Here is a 25,714-nt window from a genome sequence, read left to right as displayed (position 1 = left end):
CTTTTCAACTTGTCTGCTTTCAGCAGCAAGAAGTTCTGCAACCTGACTTCCTGTAGAAAAAGTATCTCCTAGTATTCATTCTGCATCTGCCACTATTTGATGTGCTTTAGTTATTTTACAAGAAGCACAAGTGAATAGATAAATCGTTCCCACATCACATTCTCCAATCCACTCCTGATTTTAAAATCTTCGATTACAAATAAGTGCAGTTGACTTTTTCATACTGAAATATCTTGCTTTGTTTAATCATTCTTCATACAGAAATGTTTCCCTGCTTTTTACTACCTCCATAATTTTTTCTCTGTACATAACTATCTGTTCATTCCCATTGTCACTGTTAACTGGATCTGAATAAATCTGATAGTCCTATGATCATGTTCATGAACACAAATACTAACATTGTCCTATTATATTCTTGGTATAAGCACATAGGAAATACTTATACCCAAGCAAAAAAATTGTCTTCATTTGAATTTTAAACTCTTCTATTATAAATTAATCATTTTTTTTAGACTTTATTACTTTATAAAGTGCTATCATCATATCTAACTTAGTCCTGAAATTTGTCAGTGGTAAGGATCACAACTGTTCTCCTAAATGAAACCTTTTTAATAAAGTCTACTGTTTAAATTTCTGTACGTTGTTTGATGGTGTCATATGAGTTCTTCAGGCGAATTCTGAAGTGTTCTGTTTAATAAAAACATCATTGCAGCTAGCCTTCAGTAGTATTTTTCATCTTTTGTATGTGCTTCATTACAATAAAAGGAAAGACATAATGAATAATCCCATGGAATGCAATGAAAATCTGTTCATCAAGAGAAGCGCTTTATATTCCTAATATATTTTTAATCTAAGGAATTAGCCAATGGGTCCTGGAATTACTCCTTTTTGAAAAGGATCATTTTTTTCCAAAATATTGTCTCGCTTAGGATTTCCTTTCACCTACAGCAGGGTGCATGTTTAACCTGATTTTTGAAACCATACGTTGCACTTTGTCATGACTTACTGAAATAATGTGTAGCTTCTGATACAGTGAATGTCATAACATGCATAGTTTCCAATTTTTCAAATTGATGGGTTACAAAATGCAAATCTTACCTGTTGCGCATCTTCCCATTTCTCTTTGTTTTCTTCATCCAAGAGGTTACTAATAATTTGAAAGAAGTTCTGAAAAATCAGTTAAATAAAAGACAAAGTGAAAAGACTTTCAATGACATAAACAGTCATAACCTTAAGTTGACATAAAGAAAGTTTTCCATTCTCTATTACAGATGCAGTTCTTCAGACTATTTTCTGCCAGTGGAAGAGATGAGGTAACAAAAAAACCTGTATTAAACTGATAAAAGGGCACATATATTTTATAGTTAATTGTTCATTTCTGGTCATATAATCAGGTTCCATACTACTGCTTTGTATAAAATAAAAACTGGTTTAAACTTGCTAAACTTTTAAATGAGACAGTGTTCTATTTTCAAATTGTTCTAATTCCAGAAACTAGACAACTATATATTTTGCAAATAAACAAAGTACATTAAGAAAACACCAGGCTCAGGGTCACTAATTTCTATTCAAAACATGAAAATGAGCCTTAATGACCATAAATAGGGCATACAATGGTATTTCATTGATAAATGCTATGTGAAACAAGGTCCATCTGATTTTTAAAAAGTTATATTTGCTCTGTCTTTTTAGTAATTTCAACAGAAAAAGAATAATTAATTTCTGTGTCTTTGACCTTAAACTGTTAATTTATTTATCTGATTCTCCTATGCATTTAACTATAAGGAAAAAAACAAATGAAAGCCAGGGCAATTAGCTTTTAAATCATGCATTTTAAAAATCACTTTCTTAGTGTTTGTGGAGAACTTTCCTTTCTAATTTTGTCTGCTCTCTCTACTAATTTGTATTCCTAACTTCATCTTTGAAAGCTAAGAATTTGTACAGAGTCTATTCTTCTCAGCCCTGTATCACTTTTGGTGCAGAATATCAATTTTTTCTACAGCCTGTCAATTATAATTTATCTGTTCCTTCATAAAAGATACATGTGGTTTCCACTGACCTTAGCCGAAGAGTGCAATTAAGATCTTCTCAACCTCTGAAAAAACTTTAAGTTTTTTACCAACCATAGGACCCTATTGGAACTTAGATTAATGGTCATTCCCTCACCTGCACTTACTTTTTTAGCCATTTTGGGGGAATAAATAGGGCTTAAATAAGGTTTAAGTATGGAGTAACTTTAACTCACTATTTAATGAAAGTGCAAAGCATTTGACTGCACCACGACTGAAAGAAGAGCAGAAATAACCTCCAACCTTAGTGTACTATGGATACTGTGGTTGTGCTTGAGAAGACATTAATTTCATAATATGAGATATTGCAGACATTTTAGGTGTCTCACAACCATATAAGTAAAACACTGTAGGATACAAATTCAAATAAAACTTGTGAGAACTATTTTCACATGAAAACTATTTTTACATAAAAACATTTTTACCAGTTTAATCTAGTCCTAGCACTAACTACTTGACAAGTGAGAGGATCCATCTTTGCCTCATCATTAGGAAGTTAATTATGCTAACCATAAAATTTACATGGATAAAAATTGCTTTAACTTGGGAAATCTAATATAGAGGTGACTGACACTTTGGTGAACTTGGGCAAAATAATCCTGCACATTAATGAAGGCACAATTCTTCTCCCACTGAAGTCAGTAGCAAAATATCCGTAAGCTTCAGTAACACAAAATTTCATTAAAAGAAAGGAAATGGCTCAGCAAGCTCCTGTAAAAATGACAAGTATGTATTGGGACGGGATGATGGGGATTAAAGACAGGACAAAAGAAAAATGTTCTCATGGTTTGATCCAATTTGCAGTGATACAGATGGGAAATTTCCAGTCTAGTTGAAGATAAGAAGAGGAAAATGCAGCTACATATTGCTTATATACCAAGAATACATTTCATCTCTTTTAGGTATTCAGTAGCAAAATAAAACATACTGAAAAGAGTTATGTTTAGTATTCATTACAAAGGATTTGCCAGTTTAACCAGGTTGGGAAATCACAATTGTGTAAACGCAACCTCAGCTAGGAAAAATGGACAGCTTTATTGGTCCCCCAAGTAAAATAAACTATACTGGCCAAAGCAGTTTCATGGCACTATAACCACATCTACTCTAGGATATTACAATTTTGGCAAAGAGTTCTACTAGGTAGAGTTGGCCTTAGGGGGATTGTGCCTGAGGAAAACACTTAAAGTATGATGGTTCTGCGCTCTTCCAGTGTAATACCGTGGAGATGCAGTGGACAGAAATTTTAGCTAACTTTAACTCGTTAGGGTGCCAGCAGCAGTCTAGCTGCAGCAGCGTGGAGCTCAGGGTGGGATAATTTTCAAACTAACGAGCTGGTTCAAAGCTAGTTTTGCAGTACACTGCAGCCACTGATTGCCCTGCAGAAACAGCCTAAGCCTTAATTGCAAAAGTATCCATGTCCATGTAATGTGATCTACCTAAGAGTAGCCTAGATTGTCCGAAAATCACTCAGGAGGTATAAATGCTTCTTGCAGATTACATGGCTTTGCTAATAATGTTATGTGTTCATTAAACCTTAGGTTTATTTTAGTTACATGAAAGCATTATCATGACCAAAAAATAATAAGAATATATGTGAAAAAGGTTATAAATGCTCCTAGACTCAAGCACAAACAAAAGATGAGCAATAACTGATTTAATATGTACTTAGTACTCGCCAATAAACCCTAAATGATGTAGATAAACCTAGGGCCAAGAATATCTTGCTCCTTGAGATCTTTTTTTTTCCCTATTTCTACCTCTGGTTGATGTCATATTTATGGTAGCAGCGGAGACTGAGACGCATGAAGATTTTTCAGTCAGCAATACCGCTGCTTTGTGAATTAAACAGAGAGATGACTAAATGGCTTTGCTGCTTCAATACTGAATAGATATGAGATGCACTCCAAAAATGTGACAGGGGGACAGGGTTAAAAAGTCTTTCACCTACTTTGACTATTCTCTTGTTCATTGCATTAATGCTGCAAGAAACAACATTGCCCTTTAGTAAAATGATTGACAGGTATAAAGGCTAAATTTTAGAAGCATTATGGATGTGATCCGACGGTATTACTGCAGTAAACACTGGACCTCCTTGTAGAATCAAGCTCCTTCCTTTCATGGCAGGGCTTACGTATTACTGAACTGGCCACTATAGAAAATGTTGTGACAGCCAGAGCCAAATTTTGAAATCCTTTATTTTTGCCCAGGCTTTTCTGAGGATAATGCCAGTTACAGTCAGGAATGGACAATTATGTTTTCCTAATTTAATTTCCTTCCTTTCAGTCTTTTTCTTCTGCAATACAATGGCTGCAGTTGTCTGTTCCAGTCCAAGTTCTTTGACCCTCTCTGCAGGAATAAAGCTGTCATAAATCCTTTTATACAGCTAGAGAAGAATCCCTCCCTAGGAGGAATTAATGGATAGCCTTAAGTCACCTCCACTTTTGGACTTCAGCATAGGGAATGTGCGTGGGAGGGAGAAGGTGGGGGGAAAGAAGCATTGGGCAATCCTGTTAATCCCTGACTGACAGCAATGGTCCCTGTGGCTAATATCAATGGGATTATACCGCTCGAACTTCTTTGGGGAGAAACCTTGTTTCCTGTTGGTCACTGGATCAGGGGATTGTAGAACTCGCTTTGCCGTCTGTCCTGAAAGGTAGCTGCTTTCCTGCCACCCTCTCCTCAGAAGGTACTTCAAGCACTCTTAGACCAGTTCTGGAAGGTGTCCCAAAATGTTCCTTACGTTATGCTTATTTAAAATTTTAATTATCTTCCAGGTACAATCCTTCTTACACAATTAATAGCACAGCGGCCGTCTCATAGCCTCAGTGTACCTACGCAGTGTATTTTAAAGGAATTCCCATATTAAGAGACAGACCTTGCCTGTAGAATAATTACATGACTCTTGCCTTCTGCTATTTCTACTCCTGTACTGCTGTTTTCAGTCACTGATGCACGGTACCTTCCATATTAGCTGCCTCAAACACGGTTATTTTTCTTCCTGACACTGTATATGCAATATATGCATAAATATTGTTGCAAAAAGGTTAAAATATGCAAAAAGAAAAACAGTGATATAATAAATAACTTGGCACTAAACATACGTACTTTAGAAGCTTTGTCCTGCTCTCGGTCTGCCTAAACAAGTGGCATTTTCTATGCATCCTATCAGGTAGGGGCATCTTCATTTTGAGTAATTAGCCTGAAATTTTCAAATTTGATCTCACTTTTCTGTTCATTCTTTTTGTTATTGAGTGTCTGAATCACATCTTTTGCACTATTCATGAATATTAATAGTGGATATAAGCCAGAGATTGCAGACAGTAGAGGAACTATCCAGATGGATGGAATGTATAAGAAACAAATATACTTAGATATACATGCTTTTCCTTTCTCAGTTTTAATGGAGGTGGATGTGTTGGTTTTGTATGGCCCTTTAAAAATACTATTACCCATAATTCATAATTTACTTTTCTGACATCATGTGAAATGATAAATTATGACTTTCAGAGATTTTAAACCTCACTCACGCTTTTCTGAGAAATTGTTTAAAACAAAAACCCAACACCTAAGAAATTCTACTCTTTATCTGGTGCAAAAAATAGAATAGCATTAGAGCACCACACAAAGCTTCCTCATAAAGAAGAATCTTGGTATTCTTCTGCAAATTAATTTCATTTTCACTTTTTTGTCACTTTCTTTGATGATGGACTAGAAAGTATGAAAATATGTGATAGTGAAAATAAAAATTAAATACAATCCTCCAGAGTATGGTAGCATATGACATTTGTTTACATATGGGGAAATCCTGGTTTCTCAGAAATTGATAGTAAAATTTAAACTGACGTTACTGAGCTAGGATTTAATTTTATAACATCAGAAGTCAGTAACAGGAGCATTGCTTGATATATCCCCTGTGCAAAACATACACTTCACTCTCATTTTATATACTTTCCTGAACACTATGCATTGGGGTTTGGATTTTACCTTAGCTTGCAATTTGTTAAATTTTTGGGTTTGTTTTTTTTTTTTTTTTTTTTGAGTTTCAGTGCCTTTTTTTCAGCGGGGTTTAGGAGCTCTTGGTATTTAGGCATCTAAATCCCAAAATACAGTTATTTCTTTGGCTTGAGAAATCCTTCCTTATTTCCTTCACAATAGGATTTACCAATTTTTGCCTTTTCTCATTTCTTCACTTCAAAATGATTAATCAAAAATTATTTTAAAAAATACAAACCATTTTTGCAAGTTCTGCCAGTATACTGTTATGTATTTTGGAAACAGCTCTACATTGCTGAAGGGAACAGATCTTTTGGTACTGTCATTAGTGGGAAAAGAATCAAATACTTTCTAATGTATGTAAAGTGCAAATGACCTGATCTGCTAAGCCCATGAATAAAATCAGTTTCTCAAGGCTGGTTTTACCACAGATTTGTGTAGTGCCTGTGAAGCATGAAGAAGTTACATTGGGCTGTCAGACTGTTGAATGCATGAAAAAAATTTCAGTAAATAATAGCCTGTTTAATAGTAAAACTTACTGAAAGTAGGAAAAGATATTGACTCTTATGCAATTAAAAAACAAAAGGATTGTCCAGCCAAAATGCTTTTTGAAAAGCACTGTTCAAAAAAATTACTTTCAGCTGGCTACAGGCCAACACAAGAAACATTGGTTTTATATGGAAGTCCATTTTTCTTTGTGCACAGAAAAACAGGAAACTGAAAATATAATAGCAAGCTCTTGAAAACTTAACTCTGGAAAAATTGTCTTTTCCAAGATACCGCCATTTTTCTGCATGTATATATTCTAAAATGTGTTTATAATCTATGCTTGCCTTTATACAAACAAATATGTACACATGACCTGCATTAATAACTTCATTATTAATTTATGAATTATCATGAAACTCTGTCTTCATAAATAAGATATACATCTACCTTCTTAGTATTCTTTTTCAGTACATCTACAGTCTTTGAAAAGTGTCTAAAATTCTCAGATATAGATGAAACCAATATCCTGATCTGGAAGTCCTGTGAAATATTTATTTTAATGAACATTACACAATGAGTTGTGCAGCCTGTTATGTGGAAATAATTATAGTGGGTTTATTTCTGATAATATTTTAATTGGCCTCTTGCACAAAAAGAGTTCATCTAACACGTGAAATAGAAAATTTATATCAAACTTACTATCCATCACTCCTGTGCACTTTTAATGAGTTTATTTATTTGAACTGAAGAAGCAATGCCAGAATTACATAACTAAACTGTGGATAGATTTTTGAACTGAAATGAACTAGAACAAACAACACTAGTGAATTGCTTAGTGCAAAAAAATACCAACACATCCCTATCAATCAAACCAAACTATGAAATAGAAAGATCCTGAAAATTTTACAAAGAAAGGATTTTACATTTTTTACTTGCTGCTTGGTTTTGGATATGTGTCTCATTAAATGTAGCTGAGTCTTCTCCTATTTTAGACTTGTATCTTAGTTTTGTGTGAACAATGTTTATGTCTATCATTCAGAAGATTCAGTTTCCTCAGTGGGTAAAATAGGCGACATGCAGTACACTGACATAAACTCCATCAACTGAAACATTATCCTTACAATGTTCTCTTACCTGCACCCCGTCAGATGCAGGGATATAACTTGCTCTTTTAAATGTGTCTGTAACGTTTCTGAGAATTTCCACAGAAATGAGAAGGTCCCCTGCATAGAAGTTTTTCCTCTGAGTTAAATCCAATAGCGTCTTGGTTACTTGGGACATGCCATCACCAGCCAACATCCTCTGTCCCTTGGCGAGGTGCTCTTTAATCTGTACCAGAAGAACAAAATGAGTATCAGAACCTACTTTACTGAGAAAAAGGTATGACAATTCTAAACACCGGCAAAAATATGAAATATTATAGCTATTATAATATTAAATATTGAAGCCATTATAACAAAGTTCGTCCTGTTAAAGAGAAGACAAAATAGTAGAGTATGATGACAGAATTACTATGTTTATCAGGGAATCATGGATTTTATACTGAAGGATTCCGAAGTTGTCATGTTTCACCCATTTTCTTCTCTTAGGGCACCAATAATTTCTCAACGTCCATGTTCTGAAAGGAACTCCATGGGCTGGACTGCGGCTTTAATCTACTGCCATGAGGTAGCAAGAACCTGGTCTTCCTCAGAGGAACTGCTGTACAACCACTGTTGCCAGTCATTAAACAACTAAGAGCTCTGAAAGGAGTAAACGCTAAGGTAGTCCTTGTTATAATCGAGTTTACTATGGGGAAGTACAACCTCCACCTCTGCCAGCCCAGCTTGGCTAGTCAAGACAAGAGCGATGGTTTAGGTGGAAGCTGATTACGGTGCTCTCTTCTGTAGCACTAACACCACAAAGGTGCTAATTCAGAACAGTCCAATTTTTTCAGGAAATGCAAATTGAATTATTAATTGCTCCCACGTATCAGCCAAGAGAGCATGCTTTGGTGGTAGTTCTCCCAGCAGACCTGTACAGGGCCAGTGATAAAGATAATCCAAAAGGCATATGCTGGTAGAATAATCCTCCTGATAAGAAGCTGAACTTGCGGATCTGACTAATTCTTAAAGCTGAGTCAGCTTCCCAGGAAAATGCATAGTGTATCACAGACATGTCACAAGGCCACCCAAGGCTGAAAAAGAGTGCATGGTTTCAACAACCCATTTTTAAATATGCATGTGAATTTCTGTGTACAAATGCAAGTTCTTCCAAATTGAAGCTAAATTAAAGAAAACAGAAATGTCCTGAGACAGACCTCACTCCAAGCAGAAGGGCTGAAGAGAAAATTCTGTGCAACTGGCAAACAAAACGCTGACATCGTCTCTGTAAATGTATCTTCAATTGCTTTTTAACTTGGCCTTATTACTGACATACAGAGGGAAGAATGACTAACGTAACACAGTTTGGTGGTGAAGTAGAATCAAGAGTGTAAACATTCCTTTTGTCACTTCCACATCTCCCCAGTCGCTTTGTGTGGATGTGTGGGGCTTCATTTAAAAAACCAACCAAACAAACCCAAATAAAAGGATAGAATACTTAATAAAAATAGTACAGTTATCAAAAGGTTCAAAATAACTTTCATGAAAGCAATTTAAAAAGTGAAATCATCCTCTGACATAGACGAACTAAATACTTTTTTTTCATGCTGTTGAATCATACTTTGGTTACATTCTCAACCGCTCTTGAGATAGATAGACTAGACATATGTAACACAAACCAGGGTTGGGTAAAGTGGCTGCTTCAAGTTATGTCTATGGTTTTAAGTTGTCTTTGTAGCACCTGGAGACTATTATGGACCAAAACAGGCTTGCCCAAACTCTAGAAATACTTGAGACTTGGGAGAACACCTGCTTGCTGCAGCATGGACAGGGAATGAATCAAATATTGTACAATCAAATATTTTCAACAACAATTTCAGTGAGGAGAACTGAGGCAGTTAATTGTTTTTTTTTTTAACAAATATTTCAGCAGAAATACCTCCCTCAGTCTTCAGAATACTGTAATAAGTAATTAGGCAAGAAGCTTGCTTGCAGAAATCCTTTTGTGCAGTTCCTATTCATTTTAGAAGGAGGCTTTGAAAGTAACCTTGTATGAAAATAATAGTGGAGAAAAAGGTGTGAGAATAGAAGAAAAATTCATTTGAGTAAATTCAGCGATCTGATATTGTATACATAACATTATGAACTACTTTCTCTGGAACAAGCAAAAGCAAACAAGAACTTGATTTGTGATTTTTCCTGTGAAATGTTGCCATTTGCCTCATCTGCTCACAAGCTGTGTCTGGGTAGCAAATTAAAAGAGCATCAGCTAGCACGGTAACACAGAATAGTAGAACTTTTCCTGGAACTAGTCCAGCTGTTCATTGACCCCAGAGCCTATTTCCAGATTTTGAGGATTAACAAAGTTCAGTGTGTCTTTAGTCAAGCCCAAAAGACAACATAAAAGACAGCCCGTAAAGCTGAACTCCCAAATCTCACACGTGCCTTAGGATGTGCTGTGGGAAAGGCATCACACAATTCGAAGGCAGAGCTTAAGAGAGAACAAAGAGGTTCTTTTCATTCCAGTAACAACAGTAAAGCGATCAGTCCTCATAAAAACTCTACCGTGCTCTTATGCTTGTATAAAACACTGGCAGGAAAGCTATCGAACTATTTAGCATGTTATCTGATATTGCATTATTTTGCTTCCTTTTGCTCCATCTCTATGTTCATCCCCCCTATGGTTTTTTCCAGGTTCCTGCTAGACTTTAAACTCACATTTTAAAGATGGCAGGGGCCAATTTGTTGTTGGTTTTGGACCATGCATAGCACACAGCAGTCTTGGTCTCAGCTGCTTTTGGAATGCAAATAATAAATTAAAATGATCCTAGTTTTGACTTTTTTAGGCTTTTGAGCAACTAAAGCTCTGTTTTCAGTGAAAAAATTTACAGATCTCTAGCAGGAGAAGTGATAGCTTGTCCTGGTTTCGGCTGGGATAGAGTTAGTATTCTTTCTAGTAGCTGGTATAGTGCTATGGTTTGGGTTCAGCATGAGAACAATGTTGATACCACGCTGATGTTTTCAAGCAGTGTTTAGACTAAGTCAAGGAATTTTCAGCTTCTGATGCCCAGCCAGCGAGAAGGCTGGAGGGGCACAAGGAGCTGGGAGGGGACACAGCCAGGGCAGCTGACCCCAACTGGCCAAAGGGATATTCCATACCATGGGACGTCATGTCCAGTATACAAACTGGAGGCAGTTGGCCTCGGGGGATCATTGCTTGGGAACTAACTGGGCATTGGTCGGCGAGTAGTGAGCAATTGCATCACTTGGTTTGTATATTCTAATCATCTTATTATTGTCATTATATCATTATCATTATTATCATTATTAGTTTCTTCCTTTCTGTTCTACTAAACTGTTCTTATCTCAACCCACGCATTTTACCTTTTTTTTCCCCCGATTCTCTCCCCCATCCCACTGGGTGCGGGGGAGTGAGTGAGCAGCTGCGTGGTGCTTAGTTACCGTCGGGGGTTAAACCACGACGGAGCTGCAGTATACCCGTCAGTGCTTTCAGCAAGACACTTTGATTGCTTTTGAACACTGATAAAAAACGTCTAGCAAGTGCCCACAACGCTACAGGACTAAATTATTACACCTACTTCAGAAGTAGCCAGGGTTGTGGTGCAGGTGGTTTAAAGTACCTCAGAATTATTGACTCTTAAAATTACAGCTCAGTTTGGAACTGTTTTTTAAAAAATTGCATACCCAGAAAGCTCAGCTTCCCAGCACAAGTACCCTTCATCCCGTGGGCCACACCACTCCTACACAGCCTGGTGAGCACCTTTTCTTCACCCTCTCAAGCTCCAACCCAGAATTTTCCTCCCCTGACGCTTAGCCACCCCTCCGGGCCCACACTGCCTTGAGCTACACTAGCAGCATACCCTTAGAAGTAACATAACAAATCCCACCAGAAGGTTGCAATGTGTTTAGGTAGGAAAGTGGGTGAAAATTAGAGTTAATTAGGAGAACGTTTTGACTACAGACTGGCAAGCAACGTGCAGGGCAGGGTAAGAATTAGCAGCCTCTTTATTATCAGTTTATTACATAATGTATTTTCTTGTTGTAAGACAGCCTACAGCTCCTAAACACAACTTTAAAATCACAGGCCATTCACTCAGCTGATATAAACTGGTACAACACTACTAAAGCCAATGAAAACGTCCGGATTAGTATGAGTTGAAGGTAGTGGATTACTTGCACAGCTGCCACAAGAATCTTTCGGTGTGAAAATACAGAATATTCTCATCAGTAGTTAGCAGAATGTCTTTTTCACCATGCCGCTTATTTTCTCTGCTATGATCACTGTGATATTATGCACTGTCCAAGAAAGCTATTTTGGTCACCACTGTAGGTCCTTGTAGTTCCCTGTGAAGGTCATTTTTTAGTGGTCTTGCAGGCAGGCTCATTAAAAATAAAGTTTATGAGCCGAGAGATAGTGAAATGAAGCAGCTGTTAAAGTGATACTTCAGTTGTCAGCCCAACCTCTAGCCGCCTTCACTATATGGCTGCATACTTGAAAAATTACTGAAATGTTTAACTGGACTTTGACTCAGGGTCCAACTGCCTTTGTCCCTCGATTTATCAGAAAGTATGATATAATAAAAATGCCTTTTTACAAAGTCAGAGCTCCTAGGCCTCCGGTATTGGAGTACAAATTTATTACTGCCTAATAATTACTGCAAACTTAACAGCTAGACATGGATTAAAAGGACAGAAAACAATGAACCCTCAAGAAACCTATAAAAGATTGAAAAGAATGATTAATTTGAAGAGTAACTACACCATCATCCTTTTTTCATTATTTTTTAAGATGATGTTGGATTCATGGCTAGGTATTACTAATGATGTCATTAATACATTTTATGGTAGTGGGGACTATAAGAACCTGAATTAGGAAGCCTTAGATGGAAGTGAGGAAAGGTAGCCTGAAATAAGAATATATCCTGAAATTGCTCATCATCTGCAAACCACTTTGCTTTGCACCTCCACAACCCAACACTAATATTTTTTAAAATATGTGCCATAATGCCTTAAGATACAGAACAGGAAGGAATATTCACATCACCTGCAACAGCCACTTGAATTACACAGCTGTATTAGAAACCTATAAGCTCTAGAGAGTGTTGGTTCCTCTAGAGAACAACCCAGAAATCTTGTCTTCAATGCTCTGAATCACATTACCTGACCTCTGTGGCTTCTAATCTTGAGGCTGGAATTGATAGTACCCCCTCAGTAAATATTAATTAACGATTTGGTATTAAACTTACTTTTTTAGTTACCAGCATTGAGGTCCAGAAAGGTTAGAACCAAAATGCTGAAGTCTGTGTGCTTAAAGTTAGGCACATACATTAAAAAGGCAAAAAATATATTTTTGGCAGCTGAAATATTCCCATGGGTATAATCCTGCACTGAACTGAACTGATGCAGCATGCTGAAGTTTAAACTATAATGTGATGTCATTGTGAGAAAGGTCTTCCTTTCAGCTTTGAAAAAAACTTCATTACCGGGTGATTTTTCTGATTATTGGCAGATTGTCCTTTAACTATTTTAGCACAGAACCTAGAAGTTTCATTTACTTTCCCTTAATATAATTCATTATTTACAATTTATTTGTTTATGTTCAGGCTGTTAGTGTTCAAGAATATTGTTTCATCCATTTTTAAAGGAAACAGAGTCTAAAGATACAGCTATGCATCTTCAGGTATGCATCTGAATATTCATAACCTAATGTCATATAAGAGTCTTTTCTTCTTTCTGTACATTCAACATTTTATGAAGGAGATTGCTAAAGCAATGCAAAATAATTTTCCACTTTGCCATCACTGAAATTAATTAGTAGTCTCCATCAAGATCATGATAATTTAGTAATAAATAAACAGTTTCTGCAGAGAGAAAGGAAATCATATATTCCCTTTGTTTAAAATAGAAAAGAGGAAAAGTAATTGGTATACATTGTGTCAAGAAAGATTAAGGAAAACTTTTCAACTGTAAAGGAAATTATGTACCATAGTTTACCTGAAGAGATTATGCAGTCTTCCACATTGGAAGACTTAATAACAGTCAAGAAAAACCAAAATGCTGGAATAACACAAGTATAGCTGATTCTGATGGGACAGAAGCTTGGTCTGCATGATCTCATGAATTTCCTTTCAGTTCTATAATTCTGTAACAGGTCCCTGCAAATATTCTGAAACCAAAGAAAAGCATCCTATGATTTACCCCAACCAGAAACATCAAAGTTTAAGGAGTGTCCTGAAGCTGAACTTTTACCTTCCTGCCTTTATCCACTGTCATGGTGTGCAATTTTCTGCACCAAGTTTCTGCGGATACTGTGCCTCAATCTGCCTCTGTGCACTCAGCTGAAATCACTGCAACCCTGTGCTTTAAGGAACTTATTCTAAATTTACACTGACAAAACGAAAAATGAGGATTGTTTCACTGTGTACAAACAGTCGTCCCACTGTCACATACTTCTAAGTTTTCTTAGGCAAAATACTCCTCAAAACAGTGATTTGCCTTTAGAGAAAAGGAGCCAGCTTAATCACACAGACTCCGGTGCTGTTCTAGACATTCGTCTCAGGCAAACTGAATCTCTGCACAGACGCCAGAGAAATTGTATGTGCTCTACTATATGTGATGAGGTGTACTGGAGAATCATTGAAAAAATCGTCTAGTATCTGTGGAAGTCTAACATGGTTTTAGACGGAGGATGTGAAGAGCTCAGAGGGGTGCTTGGTTCTTTCTGTACCCTCTTTCTCTACCCTCTTTCACAAGAAGACTCCTATTATTTTGCTCAAGGGCTTTTTGTTTTGCCACTTTAACCCATTCCATAATTTTCTTTTTTTATCATCATCATCAATATCATCACTTATTCTAGTCCTTGAGATGTAACCACCAAATAGGTGACAGAGAAAGTCATTATGAAATTTCATTATTTTGATTTCTGCGTGGATTCAACAAAATATCTTAATGGATATTTTGAGTAGATAAGACTGCTCTTCAGTAGAGTAACAAATGGCTGTAGGGATGAGAAATGAATAATCATTAAAGCAATCACTTCTTTTAGGGTTGTGTTTTTTTCTTCTTATACTTATCCCTGTGTTTGTTGACAAGGATTTCTATTATTCTTTTATTAAGTACTGCTATTAAATGCTCCAATTATCTGTGATTAAATACTGCTCACGTTGGCATGCTGTGTGAGAGATCTTGTTGTTGTTATTGTTGTTTCCTTTTTTAACCAGAGGGCATGTCTTCAAGATTCGTGTTATCTATGTATAATGCAACGTGACAAGAGCAAGAGCTGAGAGGAAAAAGAGAATGACGACTCTGAGAGGCTTGTTTTCCTCCTACGACAGACATAACATTGCTTGAGGTAAAGTCTCCTGGCTCTCCGCACCGACTGAATGGCTGAGGGTCACAAAGGGACATACTACAAATGAGTTGTCTTTCTTTTTTTATAGTACATGGTCATCCTGGTAAGTATGCATCTCTAAAACATAAAGCTCTGATTAACTCCTTCAACTTATATGTCTATTTGATTTTATCAATTTCTATCTTTATTTGATTTTATGTTTCTATACAGTCATTCTAGTGACACTCACTTCTGTTTGCAGGACAAACCAGAATGGTTTCTTCAAGGAAATCAGCGTTATTGGGGAGCTCTAACTTCTGCAGGGGAGTACTGCAGTAAGTAATAGGCAAGAGAAAAATCCTTTGTGCCTCACACACTTCAACAAATCTGAGCTTAAACACGGTGGGGGAATGCAGCAAATGGAGTAGCGGACAAAAAAGCAGGGGAATGAGCGTGAGCGTAAAATGCCGTGACCACTTCTTTGCCACTAGCTACCTGGCCCAATTCTCGCAGTCATTCTGCAGCTGTGTTGGAGTGAAGGTTCCTGCAGTTCTGGTCGACTTTAAGGGAAAATTAGATGAATTTTTTCTTTATTGAGTTCCTGAATGGCTTTCATCCTTGTTTTCCCTCTGGCCATACCCTCCTAGTGGAGTTCACCTGTTGGCTGCAGCATTGGTTGGTTTGGAATATCAATGTGATCAGGGAACACTCAGCTGCTCACCGCTGCAGCAGACACAGCAGCAGCAAAAACCATAGGAGCACATTTCACGTAACACACAGATTACTCTTTGGCAAACCAGACATGGAAAGATGATTAGGGATGCTGAGATGGTAGCGGGGACTTTTCTTCGAATTTAACGGGTGGGATTGGTTGGCTATTAAAAAGCAGATATTGGAAAGCAGAAAGGAAGAAAAGCAACTTATGCAGTTGAATTAAGTTGCGATGTGCTTATGCAGAATAGGAAGTTTTCTCCCACTGTATAGCATCTCTAAGACTGAGGTGGATGCGTACGTTGGCGAGACCAGGCGCTGTAATTTCACGAACAGCAAAGGTACCACAGTAGCTTTAAACACATTTCACTCTCCTGATCCTAAGCTGCTCATTTCTGCTGCCTATCATAAGACAGACAGTTATGAAAAAAGCAGCCATTCACTTGGGATGCAGCAGTTGGTTTCTAGCTTACATATTTCACACGAGTGGCTGAAGTATTGGGTTATTTCCTCTCTTTGGCAAAGTGCGTATTTATTTGCAGAAAGCGAAGCGGATCTGTTAGGAGACTAAGAAAGCCGTACTGACTCTATAACATGGTGTTAAAAGCACTCAAACCCCCAACATTTCAGTCCATGCAATGAGTTTGGCAGGGCAGGGCAGAGCAGGCAGAACTTTCTCACAAGCAACTGAGTGGCCTCACCATCAAGCAAACAAGTCATCAGCTTTTTTCTGAACGTTTTATCTTCTCCCATGCAACATGGGAAAATGTTAGTGAGGCAGGAGAAAACTGTTGCTTGCCACAATCTCTTGATCAGTTGCTTTCTGATGAGAGAAAACAGTTTGCCATCCTCCTGTCAAGATACAGAGGTGACAAAACAGAGCTGACTCCTGCAGATTCTGGGCTTGCAAGGGAGACAAGGCGAAGAAAGCAGAACATTTACTGATATAACTCCCCGGCTTATCAAAGGCTGCGAAGGTGAGGATGAAGAGCTGGCATATACCAATATAAGGATAGACTGAGGCAGAACAAAAATGTTGTTATTGAGGCCTGTACATTCAAATCTACAAAACTAAGGCTGGCTGCTTTGCTCTGCAGCTATATAAAAAGAAATGAAGCACTAAACTAGCAAAAAAAGGAGCAGTAAACTTTTAGGAGGAAGCCTTTCATTCCCCAGACTACAGCAGTCATTTCAGTGAGGAGTACATGGACAGGCTGAGACGCTGCCCTTGTAATATAATTTGGAAAAACAAAATCATCTCTAATGAGCTGCAGCTGAGCAAATCATTATTCACCTCAGAGTTCTTTTTATCAAATTATATTTTAGCCAAGCACTTGCAAAATTGTGAATAACGCTGCTGTGGAAAAAGGGGAAACAGAATTATAGTATGAACTAGAAGCAGCAGAAATGCATTTTTATGGCTATATTATCAGTTTGATATGCAAAGATTCACCTGCATAAGTTCCCATACTCCTTCATAAGTGCTAATATCTTGACACCAGTGTGATATTTCATATGCAGATTTTTCCTTCCTAACTCTAAAGAATTAAGAGGTTTTTGGTTTTCCAACTTCCTCCTTCTGATAGAAAAGCAGCCCAGTTTGCACGAATGCATGTTTGATTTAGGGGTTATATCATTCAAATTGGCACAAATTAGTACCTTATTTTTATTGAAGCAACTAAATGTAGAAGTTCATCATCCAGGTTTGAAAACTGTGCTACATAGGTTTAGAAAATGGACTGGTTTAGTAAAGATTTTCTGATAATATTGGAGATGACCTTCAGAAACAAAGTGTCTTGATGACAGGCTTTAGTCTTCCTCATTATTTATGAGCGTAGTACAGATCTCTTCCAAACTAGAGTGTCCAAAAGCCGTTTAGAGGAATTCTCACTTTAGGCAAAAGGGCTATTGCAGTATGTGGTGAGGCAGTGATATATTACTAATATTTTGTAAGCAGATCCCTCACGAAATTTATTTTTTTTCTGATTCAATAAATCCTATCACTTAGAATACATGCATAACAGAGTAGAAAATAGAAACAGCCCTCTACAGGCAATTATTTTCTCCATTTACACATACTCCATGGTAAGATCTTAATCATTAATGGTTTTCATTAAAAATGGTCATACAGACTTCAGATATTCATTTCATAAAGATCTCGTAAGCTATGAAAACTCATTGCTCTTCCATACCAAACTATTTTAACCGCAGTTTCATTTTCTGCATTAACTCCGATTCAAGTCATTTGTTTCTTGGTTTTTGGGAGGTTGGGGGAAGGGATGAGTGGTTTCTTTGCTATGTTTGGTTTTTTTGTTTGGTTTTGTTTATTTTTGTTTTTTTTTCTAATTTAGGTGGCTATCATCCGTAGAATGGATTAAGAATAGATGAAGTAGTCTTTAGCTATGTCTCTCAGAAACAGTTGGTCATACCAAGAATGATGTAGGATGCTCCCAATGCTGGGGGTCTTGCTGCTTAGTCTTCTTGCTTGTAGTGGACCAAATTTCATAGGCTTTAGGAGAGTATGAAAATGAAATTAACTCTTATTTGAGGCATTTCAGTGACTCTTTTCTTCTCAGATACCACCTGAGGTAGGCCTGTGGGCTCCTAATCACTGATTCTATTCTTGGTCCTGCAGTCACTCACATCCAATCATAGTACAAATAGTTGATTTTCTTATACTCAGGAAAGATTTTACCCTGTTTATCCAAATGAACAACGTAAAAAAAAAAAAAAAAAAATCAAATCATCAAAACAGAGTATGACATTTCTCGGCTGATCCTAACCACTTCAGGTATGCTGGCTGAAACTTGCAAGAACATGAGAACTGAAAACTGAAAAAAAAAAAAAGCCTCAGAGAATGCATCCTCCATTGCATTACATTTTACAGCGAACACTAGAGGTCTTCCTATGAGAGATACACTAGTTCAAGACAAGGTCATGCAGGAAATCATGTTAATTTATCATGACAGTCCCTTTCTAGACTCAACACTTAGAAAGCAATAAAGACCAAACCAGAAATTAGATATCGCCTTATATACCAAACAATAGTTGCAGCAAGAACAATTAATAGCTTACTAACATACACTGGAAATCCTAGAAATGAAATAAATGCCAAAGACTAAATTTGAAGTTTGGTCTGTCTCAAACTATCAATTGCACAGCCCAGTTGACTAGATTCTGACATCCAAAATACATACGTGCAGTATGTCTTTTGCTTTAATATCTTTGCGCCACAAGATTCAGTTTGCAATCTCTCATGGTAATGCTAAACCTAACTTGACAGTGCATTCAGTCAGTGGAGTTGTGTAATGTCTGATCTACTTATAAAATTTCAAGTATGCAGAATACTGCTTTAGAGTATTTTAGAGATATATTTCTTTTACGAAAATACATCTCAGAAAATACTAGTCCAAATTAACCAAGTGCTAGCTCAAGTAAACAATTTTAGGTAAAATAATTAGGCAGACCATTTTCTGCTTCCAGATCAAAAGAAGATCATAAGCAATGAGGAGAATACTTCATAATATTATGCAGTCTACGTTCGGGTCATTAGATCATCATCTAATCTGCCTTTCTATATATAACAGTCCACTAAGCTACCAACAGATACTCTTTAAAAAGATTAAAATATGCTAGTTAGGCCAAAGAAGTTCTGTTTTCAGAAAATGAAACTATTTGCCAAAGGTAGAAAGAGAGAATAGGCTTTAACAAGGTCCATAACTTCTGCTATAGCAGTAATTGATTTGGTAAAATTGTCTGAAAACCAAAACATGTGTACCCCACAGAGGGGGAAAAGGACTCCAAATTCTGAGAATATAATCTGGAATTAGAAAAGCAGGGAAATCCCTCCCGGTTATCTAAAATCTGGTGATCAGCATGTGACCAAGAACTATCCAGAAGGAGCTGAAGAAAGGATATCCCCTGCCACTAGATCTTATTCAACCTTATGACTTCACTTCAACTCCATCCACAATAGAACAGACACTTCGAAGACTTTCTTTGTTGTAAGCTCCTCTTTCTTAAGAACACATTGAATAAATTGTGCATTATCGGGCAAAATACTCCTTCTTAGCTGCAAAGATGACTGATAGCAGTCCTGAAACACTGTGCTTGACTACGAGCATTTTCTTAATGCAAAGCTGCAGGTACTGCAAACATACTAGAGCAATACAAGAAATCCAGAACAAAAACTGATATATAACCTGTGATGTTTCTTTTTCTATGCATCAAGTTATTGCTTGATCCTCTAGGTCACTATTCCAAAAGGCAAAGCATACCTATTTATCACTTTGCATTTTCCACTTACAGTGCATTAGTAAGAATAATCCTAATTAGGTTCTTTAGGTATTCTTATTAGAGCTAACCAAATAATTTCTCAAGGGTTTATTTTATGGATTTTGTCATTTTTGCCCCTTAATTTGTTCAGTGAATAATTTTTCATATTAGTCAACCAGCTGTATAAGCTGGTCAAACAGTGTTTGTTGAATTCATTTGATGACTGATTTGTACCAAATGTTGCATAAATTATTCATGACTAATTAGTTTTTGTTATTCAAAGAGATGTAATTACCATCCCGAGTTTTAAAAGGGACCTGTATTCCATAGTGCACCAGGTAAAATAAACTAACGAAAGTACAGGCTGTACATTTGTGGCATAGCTGAAGCGCATCATCCTCTTAACTGCTTTTACTCAAGCACCTACACATGAATGATGTAGGGCACTGCGCCCTCAAAAGATGGACGCTGACTGCTAATCTCCACTCCACAACCCAAACCGTTCCCCTTCACTGTTTCATCATGTTCTAGTGTATAGTCTCTTCAGAGGCCATGTAGTTATATTTTTACCATGCCAGGGATTCTTTTTGTGCTGTCATATGGGAGGTATGAACATTAAGAAGGAAAGTGGCTAAGCACGACTTCAGAAGATCAGAGATAAATTTCCTGCTTAATTGTTCTCACTCAGTTCCCCATCAACAAAAAATGGAGATGTAGTAGAGCCTGATCTCAAGCATACGTTGAGCGGATATATTAATTAAAAATTGTGAATTACTCTGAAACTGTTGCAATAGAAATATGTATCAAAAAGTGGTCTACTTTTCTAGACAATTCCATTTAACCAGTGGAAACCCCTGCTTTCTTCTGAGGTGCCAGTACCCTGCATCTGAAGTGCCAGTATGTGCCTATCCTAAGTAGAGGCAGTAACTCTGCCTGGTACATTCTGTAAGTGGCTGGAAAAAGAGCTAAATTATTCATGGTGCTGGGGGTTATGATCAAAGAATATTATCTTTAGCATTACGAGTGTATTTTTAACTTTACTGACTCTTCACCTTTTGCAAATAGACTTCCAAATGGATTTTGAGATGAAAAGATAGTGCCATTTTAGCATGATTTACATAGCTACCATATTGGTCTCCATACAAGTTAAGCTGAAGAACATGCAGCACTAGCTGGGTTTCTGCTACTTTAATACTGCTTATTAAGGGTTGAAATTTGTCCCATGTCACTTCAGGTGAGTAATAAAGAAAACTGTAAAAATACAAGAGGTTTTGTGCATGAGGCAGTGAACCTACTCTAGCTACATACAGTAAGGAAACAGTCTTCAGGGCTCAATCATGTGTGGTTACGTGGTAAAATTCTGCACTATCTATAGCATAGAATTCTGGCTTAATGAGGCCATCCGCTGAAAACCTGTGTTAAAGTTTGTAGGAAAATGTTACCTTTAGGAAGAAAGTAAAAATCACTGATATTAGAGTGGAAGTCTATTAATTAACTTGTCAGGATTTCTGCCTTGTATGAATTTCCAATTTTCTGCAGTCACGTGAGTCACAGAGTCACAGGATCATGGAACGGTTGAAGTCGGAAAGGACCTCTGGAGGTCACCAGGTCCAACCCCCCAGCTCAAACAGGGCCACCTACAGCCAGTTGCCCAGGACCATGTCCAGGTGGGTTCTGAATATCTCCAAGCGTGGAGACTCCACAACCTCCCTGGGCGACCTGTGCCAGTTCTCGGTCACCCTCCCAGTGAAGAAGTGTTCCCTGATGTTCAGACGGCACCTCCTGTGTTTCAGTGTGTGCCCACTGCCTCTGGGCCTGTCACTGGGCACCCCTGCGAAGAGCCCGGCTCTGTCCTCCTTGCACCCTCCCTTTGGGCATTTAGATACATTGATAAGATCTCCCCTGAGCCTTCTCTTCTCCAGGCTGAACAGTGCCAGCTCTCTCAGCCTTTTGACACAGGAGGAACGCTCCAGTCCCTTAATCATAGTGGCCCTTTGCTGGACGTGCTCCAGTAACACCACATCCCTCTCGTACTGGGGAGCCCAGAATTGGATGCAGTACTCCAGGTATGGCCTCACTGATGGACACATGCAGTCCTGACCTTCTCTACTCACACTCCAAGCTGCCCAAATGTAAGATGTTTTTACTATATAAACACTAAATACAGGTAAATAAAATAGCCACGGGAATTGTCTAGCCCTGAGGCCGATGAGCACAGACAGCTTGTATCCCTCAAGCTAAACTCTCCTTCCCTCCTCTGTCCCAGAAAACGACGGTTTTATTGCCTGCTGGGAACAGTCTCTCTGACATGCTATCCTCTAAAGGATGCTAGGCATTGTTTGGGGAGTGCTCTCTGGTATGGCCTGAAATTACGTCAGGGAGTATGCTAACAGATAAAAAGTTAAACAGTGTAGATGACTGCTAGGACATTATTTAAGCTTGGGCAGTCACCCCGTTTAGTTTGTTTACCGGTATAACCGTAAGCTTCCAGTCCAGAATCTGTGTAGCCAGGTTAGCAGGGTCTGTGGCCAAGGCAGTATTCTCTGGCTCCCAGCATATGAAATGCTTTTCTTTAGAGAGTATTTGCTTGGGCACAGCACCATGTGAATTCAACTACATGACTTCTGGGCTGGTTCTGGATCACATGCGGCTTGTTCGGACAGCAAAGAGACAGGGACTTATTCCTCCAGGCAGGCATGCTTTAATGTATTAAGTATTGTATGTATATTATGTATATCAACTGCTTTAAATCAACTTCAGAAATATCATTTTTGAAGACTATACACCTACTTTTGTTTTATATATTTCAGGTAAGAAATGAACGGGATTCAGCTCACACTCAGATTTTATGGGAACATTCACAGTACTGAGTGACATCCCCCACTACTCCAGGTCTAAGTTGGTAAAATACCATTATTGGTACGTTAAGCACACTGAGGCATCTCATAAATGCTTTCATAAGCACACATATTTATTATAGCAACACCGTCTGTCAGCAACTTCCTTATAAAGCCCTATTTTCAGGGATTTATAGAGCTGACATATGTATCGTGGGGGGACAAGCCTACATTTGCAGGGTGATGACCTTAGAGGTCTTTACCTCTATTTTCCATGATTCTTTAAATATGCTATGTTGTTCACTTTGAGAAGCAGTAAGATGTAAGACAATCTGATTTTCTTTGTAAGCAGCTCCCAAGTGTAAAATAAATCCACTTTTCTCCTTTAATTTGTGTGCATATAAACTAGACTGAAATTTTGTACAGCAATAAAACGATGTTTAGATGCTTGTGTAATTTTAAAGAAGCTTTAGCTATTTTTAAATGTTCTTTGGCAAAAGATTATTTCACAGTGTGGTCTAATCGTATTTAATATTTTGAAAAAGGAAATATAGAAGAATGGATAAATCTGATCTGGGTTAGAAGTGCCTTCTTTTGTCCAACAATGACCCCTTCCTGCCAGGCAGACTTGCAGCTCTTCAAAAAATATCAGTGCCTCACCAAAAGTTAGCCAGGTAAGTCAAACCACTGAATAACATGAAAGAGCATTTCCCACTGTTTGAGTTGCTTATGAATGACTTCTAGCAATAACATAAAAAGAAAAAGGCTGAATATCACTACAGAATCAGTGGCATGAGAATCAATGCTATGAATAAATGTTGATAAGAAGTGTAAAAAGGTAAGAGCGGAGGAAAAAAAACACTAAGGGGATGGTCTTCTGGTCAGGCAGGTCAAGATGAATGAATCCTTTAAACTATTTCAAAATCCCCTAAATATTTCCGAAGATTGTAATATTTAAATGCAAAATTAGCAAGTAAAAGAGAAGTAATTTCCTTTGCTTTGAAATATCTCAATGTTTTCAATCACAAAATGGGATTTTTTTGTTCTGCAATATAACATTATTAGTATTCAAAACTGTATACATATATTACCTACAGTCATTGCCTTTATTGTGCCATTTACCAAAATAAAGATGCTAAACAAATGAAATACAAATGTGTAGCTGTCCATGCCCATAAAGTATGCTTAGGCATGCTATATGCAGCTGTTGAGAAAGAATAAAATATCAAAAATATAAAATGCAAAACAGTTACAGCCAACTTAATGTTGCTCTTTCCAGCATGAACACTAAAGGGATAGAGCAACCTGCAGACAGCTATCTAAAATAGGAAAGTTACTCTGCAGTGGGGAAAATTGCTTTGACACTTTATTCTGTGTTATTTTAAAAATAACGTTTGCTTTGCCTTACCCTGAAACTGAATCCCAGGCCTCAATTAAGTTGGAATCTAATGAAACAGAAATGCAGCTCAAGGGAATTAATCAAAATCTCCTCTAAGTGGCAAGCCAGATTTGAGGAATGACAGCCAGGCTACTACTTTTCAAGCCAGCAAGATTTTTAAACATGCTGCAGAAGTGTTGCACTCAGTTGAGAGGTTGGGAAGTTATGAAGCACACGGCTGTATTAGTGCCCCTCTGCTGAATGATTAATGGAGCAGTGGCCTTTGGAAAAGGAGGCAGAGTAATAAGAATGTCAGTAAAATATATCATGCAGGCAAAAACCATTGTCCATGAGAGTCTTCAAAGGAGCTCTTCCCACAATAGTATTAACCTGGCTGAATGCTTCAGCTATAGAATGTAATCAATATACCTAGCATATACCAACGCAGTATATTTACAGTGCAATATATACAATGTATTACATCTATGCATATAAACATACTTAGGCAGTAGATAAATGTATAATGCATATGCTTTGCAAAGAAACTTTTTTGTTAAGCATACTGAAAGAACCCACAATATTTCTTCATCTAGAGTTACTTTACTTTTTGCAAGACACTGCAATAGCTTTACCCTGTAATCATTTTCTATTGTTACATTTGACGGTGAAGTTCTAAATTTGATAGCAAAAAGAAATATCGTTTCTGGCTTCCTAGTGTGCAATTAAAGAATTCAAGGTATTACAAAATTACTCAGCAGGTCACTCTTCCAGTAAATCTCATTTATTCACACCTCATTTTCTAATAAACCACAATATGTCTTACCTCTGACCCCTATAAAAATTTCACACAGTGGACAACAAAAAAGGGAATCTGATTAATTTTTCCATTTCTACAATAAGAAAACGCCTCTTTCACTCTAACACCAGCAATAGACAAGATCAGAATAATACATTAATATAAATTATTATTTCTTAGGTCTATTTTCTTCCTGACATTTATCAGAAATCTGACTTGAGAGTAAATAAGTAAGGTTTTTTTCACACCAATGATTAGTAATGAATAAACAGAGCAAGTACTAAAGCTGGCTTTGCACCTACTGAATGCTGCAAGTGTCTGTACTCATTTGATATGCATCTAGCAAAGCTTGGATGTTCCCAGAAGGCCACTCCATGAACACTGAGAGAGCAGCGTCTGCTAGTGGTGCCTGTAAGTCACAAAGAGAGAAAATATTTATATAAGTGAAAGCAATTGGGAAGAATGAACCTTATTTAAACTACGTTCTATGCTATTTTAAAAGCACACAGAGAAACAATTTCATGCAATGATCATCAGTATTTAGAAAGTAGTATAAGATTCTGAAACATTTCAGTGTTCGCTTGGCGGGTGTTTAGTAGTGTTTTCTTAAGTAAAAAGATTTTTATGTTTTGCTTAATTTTCATCACTTTGCCTGATATGTCCCGTCAGATTGATTTCTTCTCAGCTTTTTCTCTCTGGCTATAATGCATATATGTATGTGGATGCATATATA

The 25,714-nt window shown here is 37.3% G+C and overlaps 1 protein-coding gene across 6 annotated transcripts in view; it reads right to left on the bottom strand.

Moving 5' to 3' along the window:
- Positions 1–25,714, bottom strand: part of ADGRB3 (adhesion G protein-coupled receptor B3) — a 467,107-nt gene that overhangs the window by 233,044 nt on the left and 208,349 nt on the right. For all 6 annotated transcript variants that reach the window (XM_049818118.1, XM_049818121.1, XM_049818122.1 and 3 more), the window contains 3 exons: positions 25,284–25,390; positions 7,686–7,880; positions 1,099–1,167 (listed from right to left, as the gene is read on the bottom strand). In XM_049818118.1, the coding sequence (XP_049674075.1) occupies positions 1,099–1,167; positions 7,686–7,880; positions 25,284–25,390 (371 nt within the window). The remainder of the gene's footprint in view (positions 1–1,098; positions 1,168–7,685; positions 7,881–25,283; positions 25,391–25,714) is intronic.

Source organism: Accipiter gentilis, chromosome 15 (genome assembly GCF_929443795.1).
Source record: "Accipiter gentilis chromosome 15, bAccGen1.1, whole genome shotgun sequence".
Lineage (NCBI taxonomy): Eukaryota > Metazoa > Chordata > Aves > Accipitriformes > Accipitridae > Astur > Astur gentilis.
The sequence above is the reverse complement of the archived record's forward strand: the minus strand, read 5'-3'. Positions and strand labels throughout refer to the sequence as shown.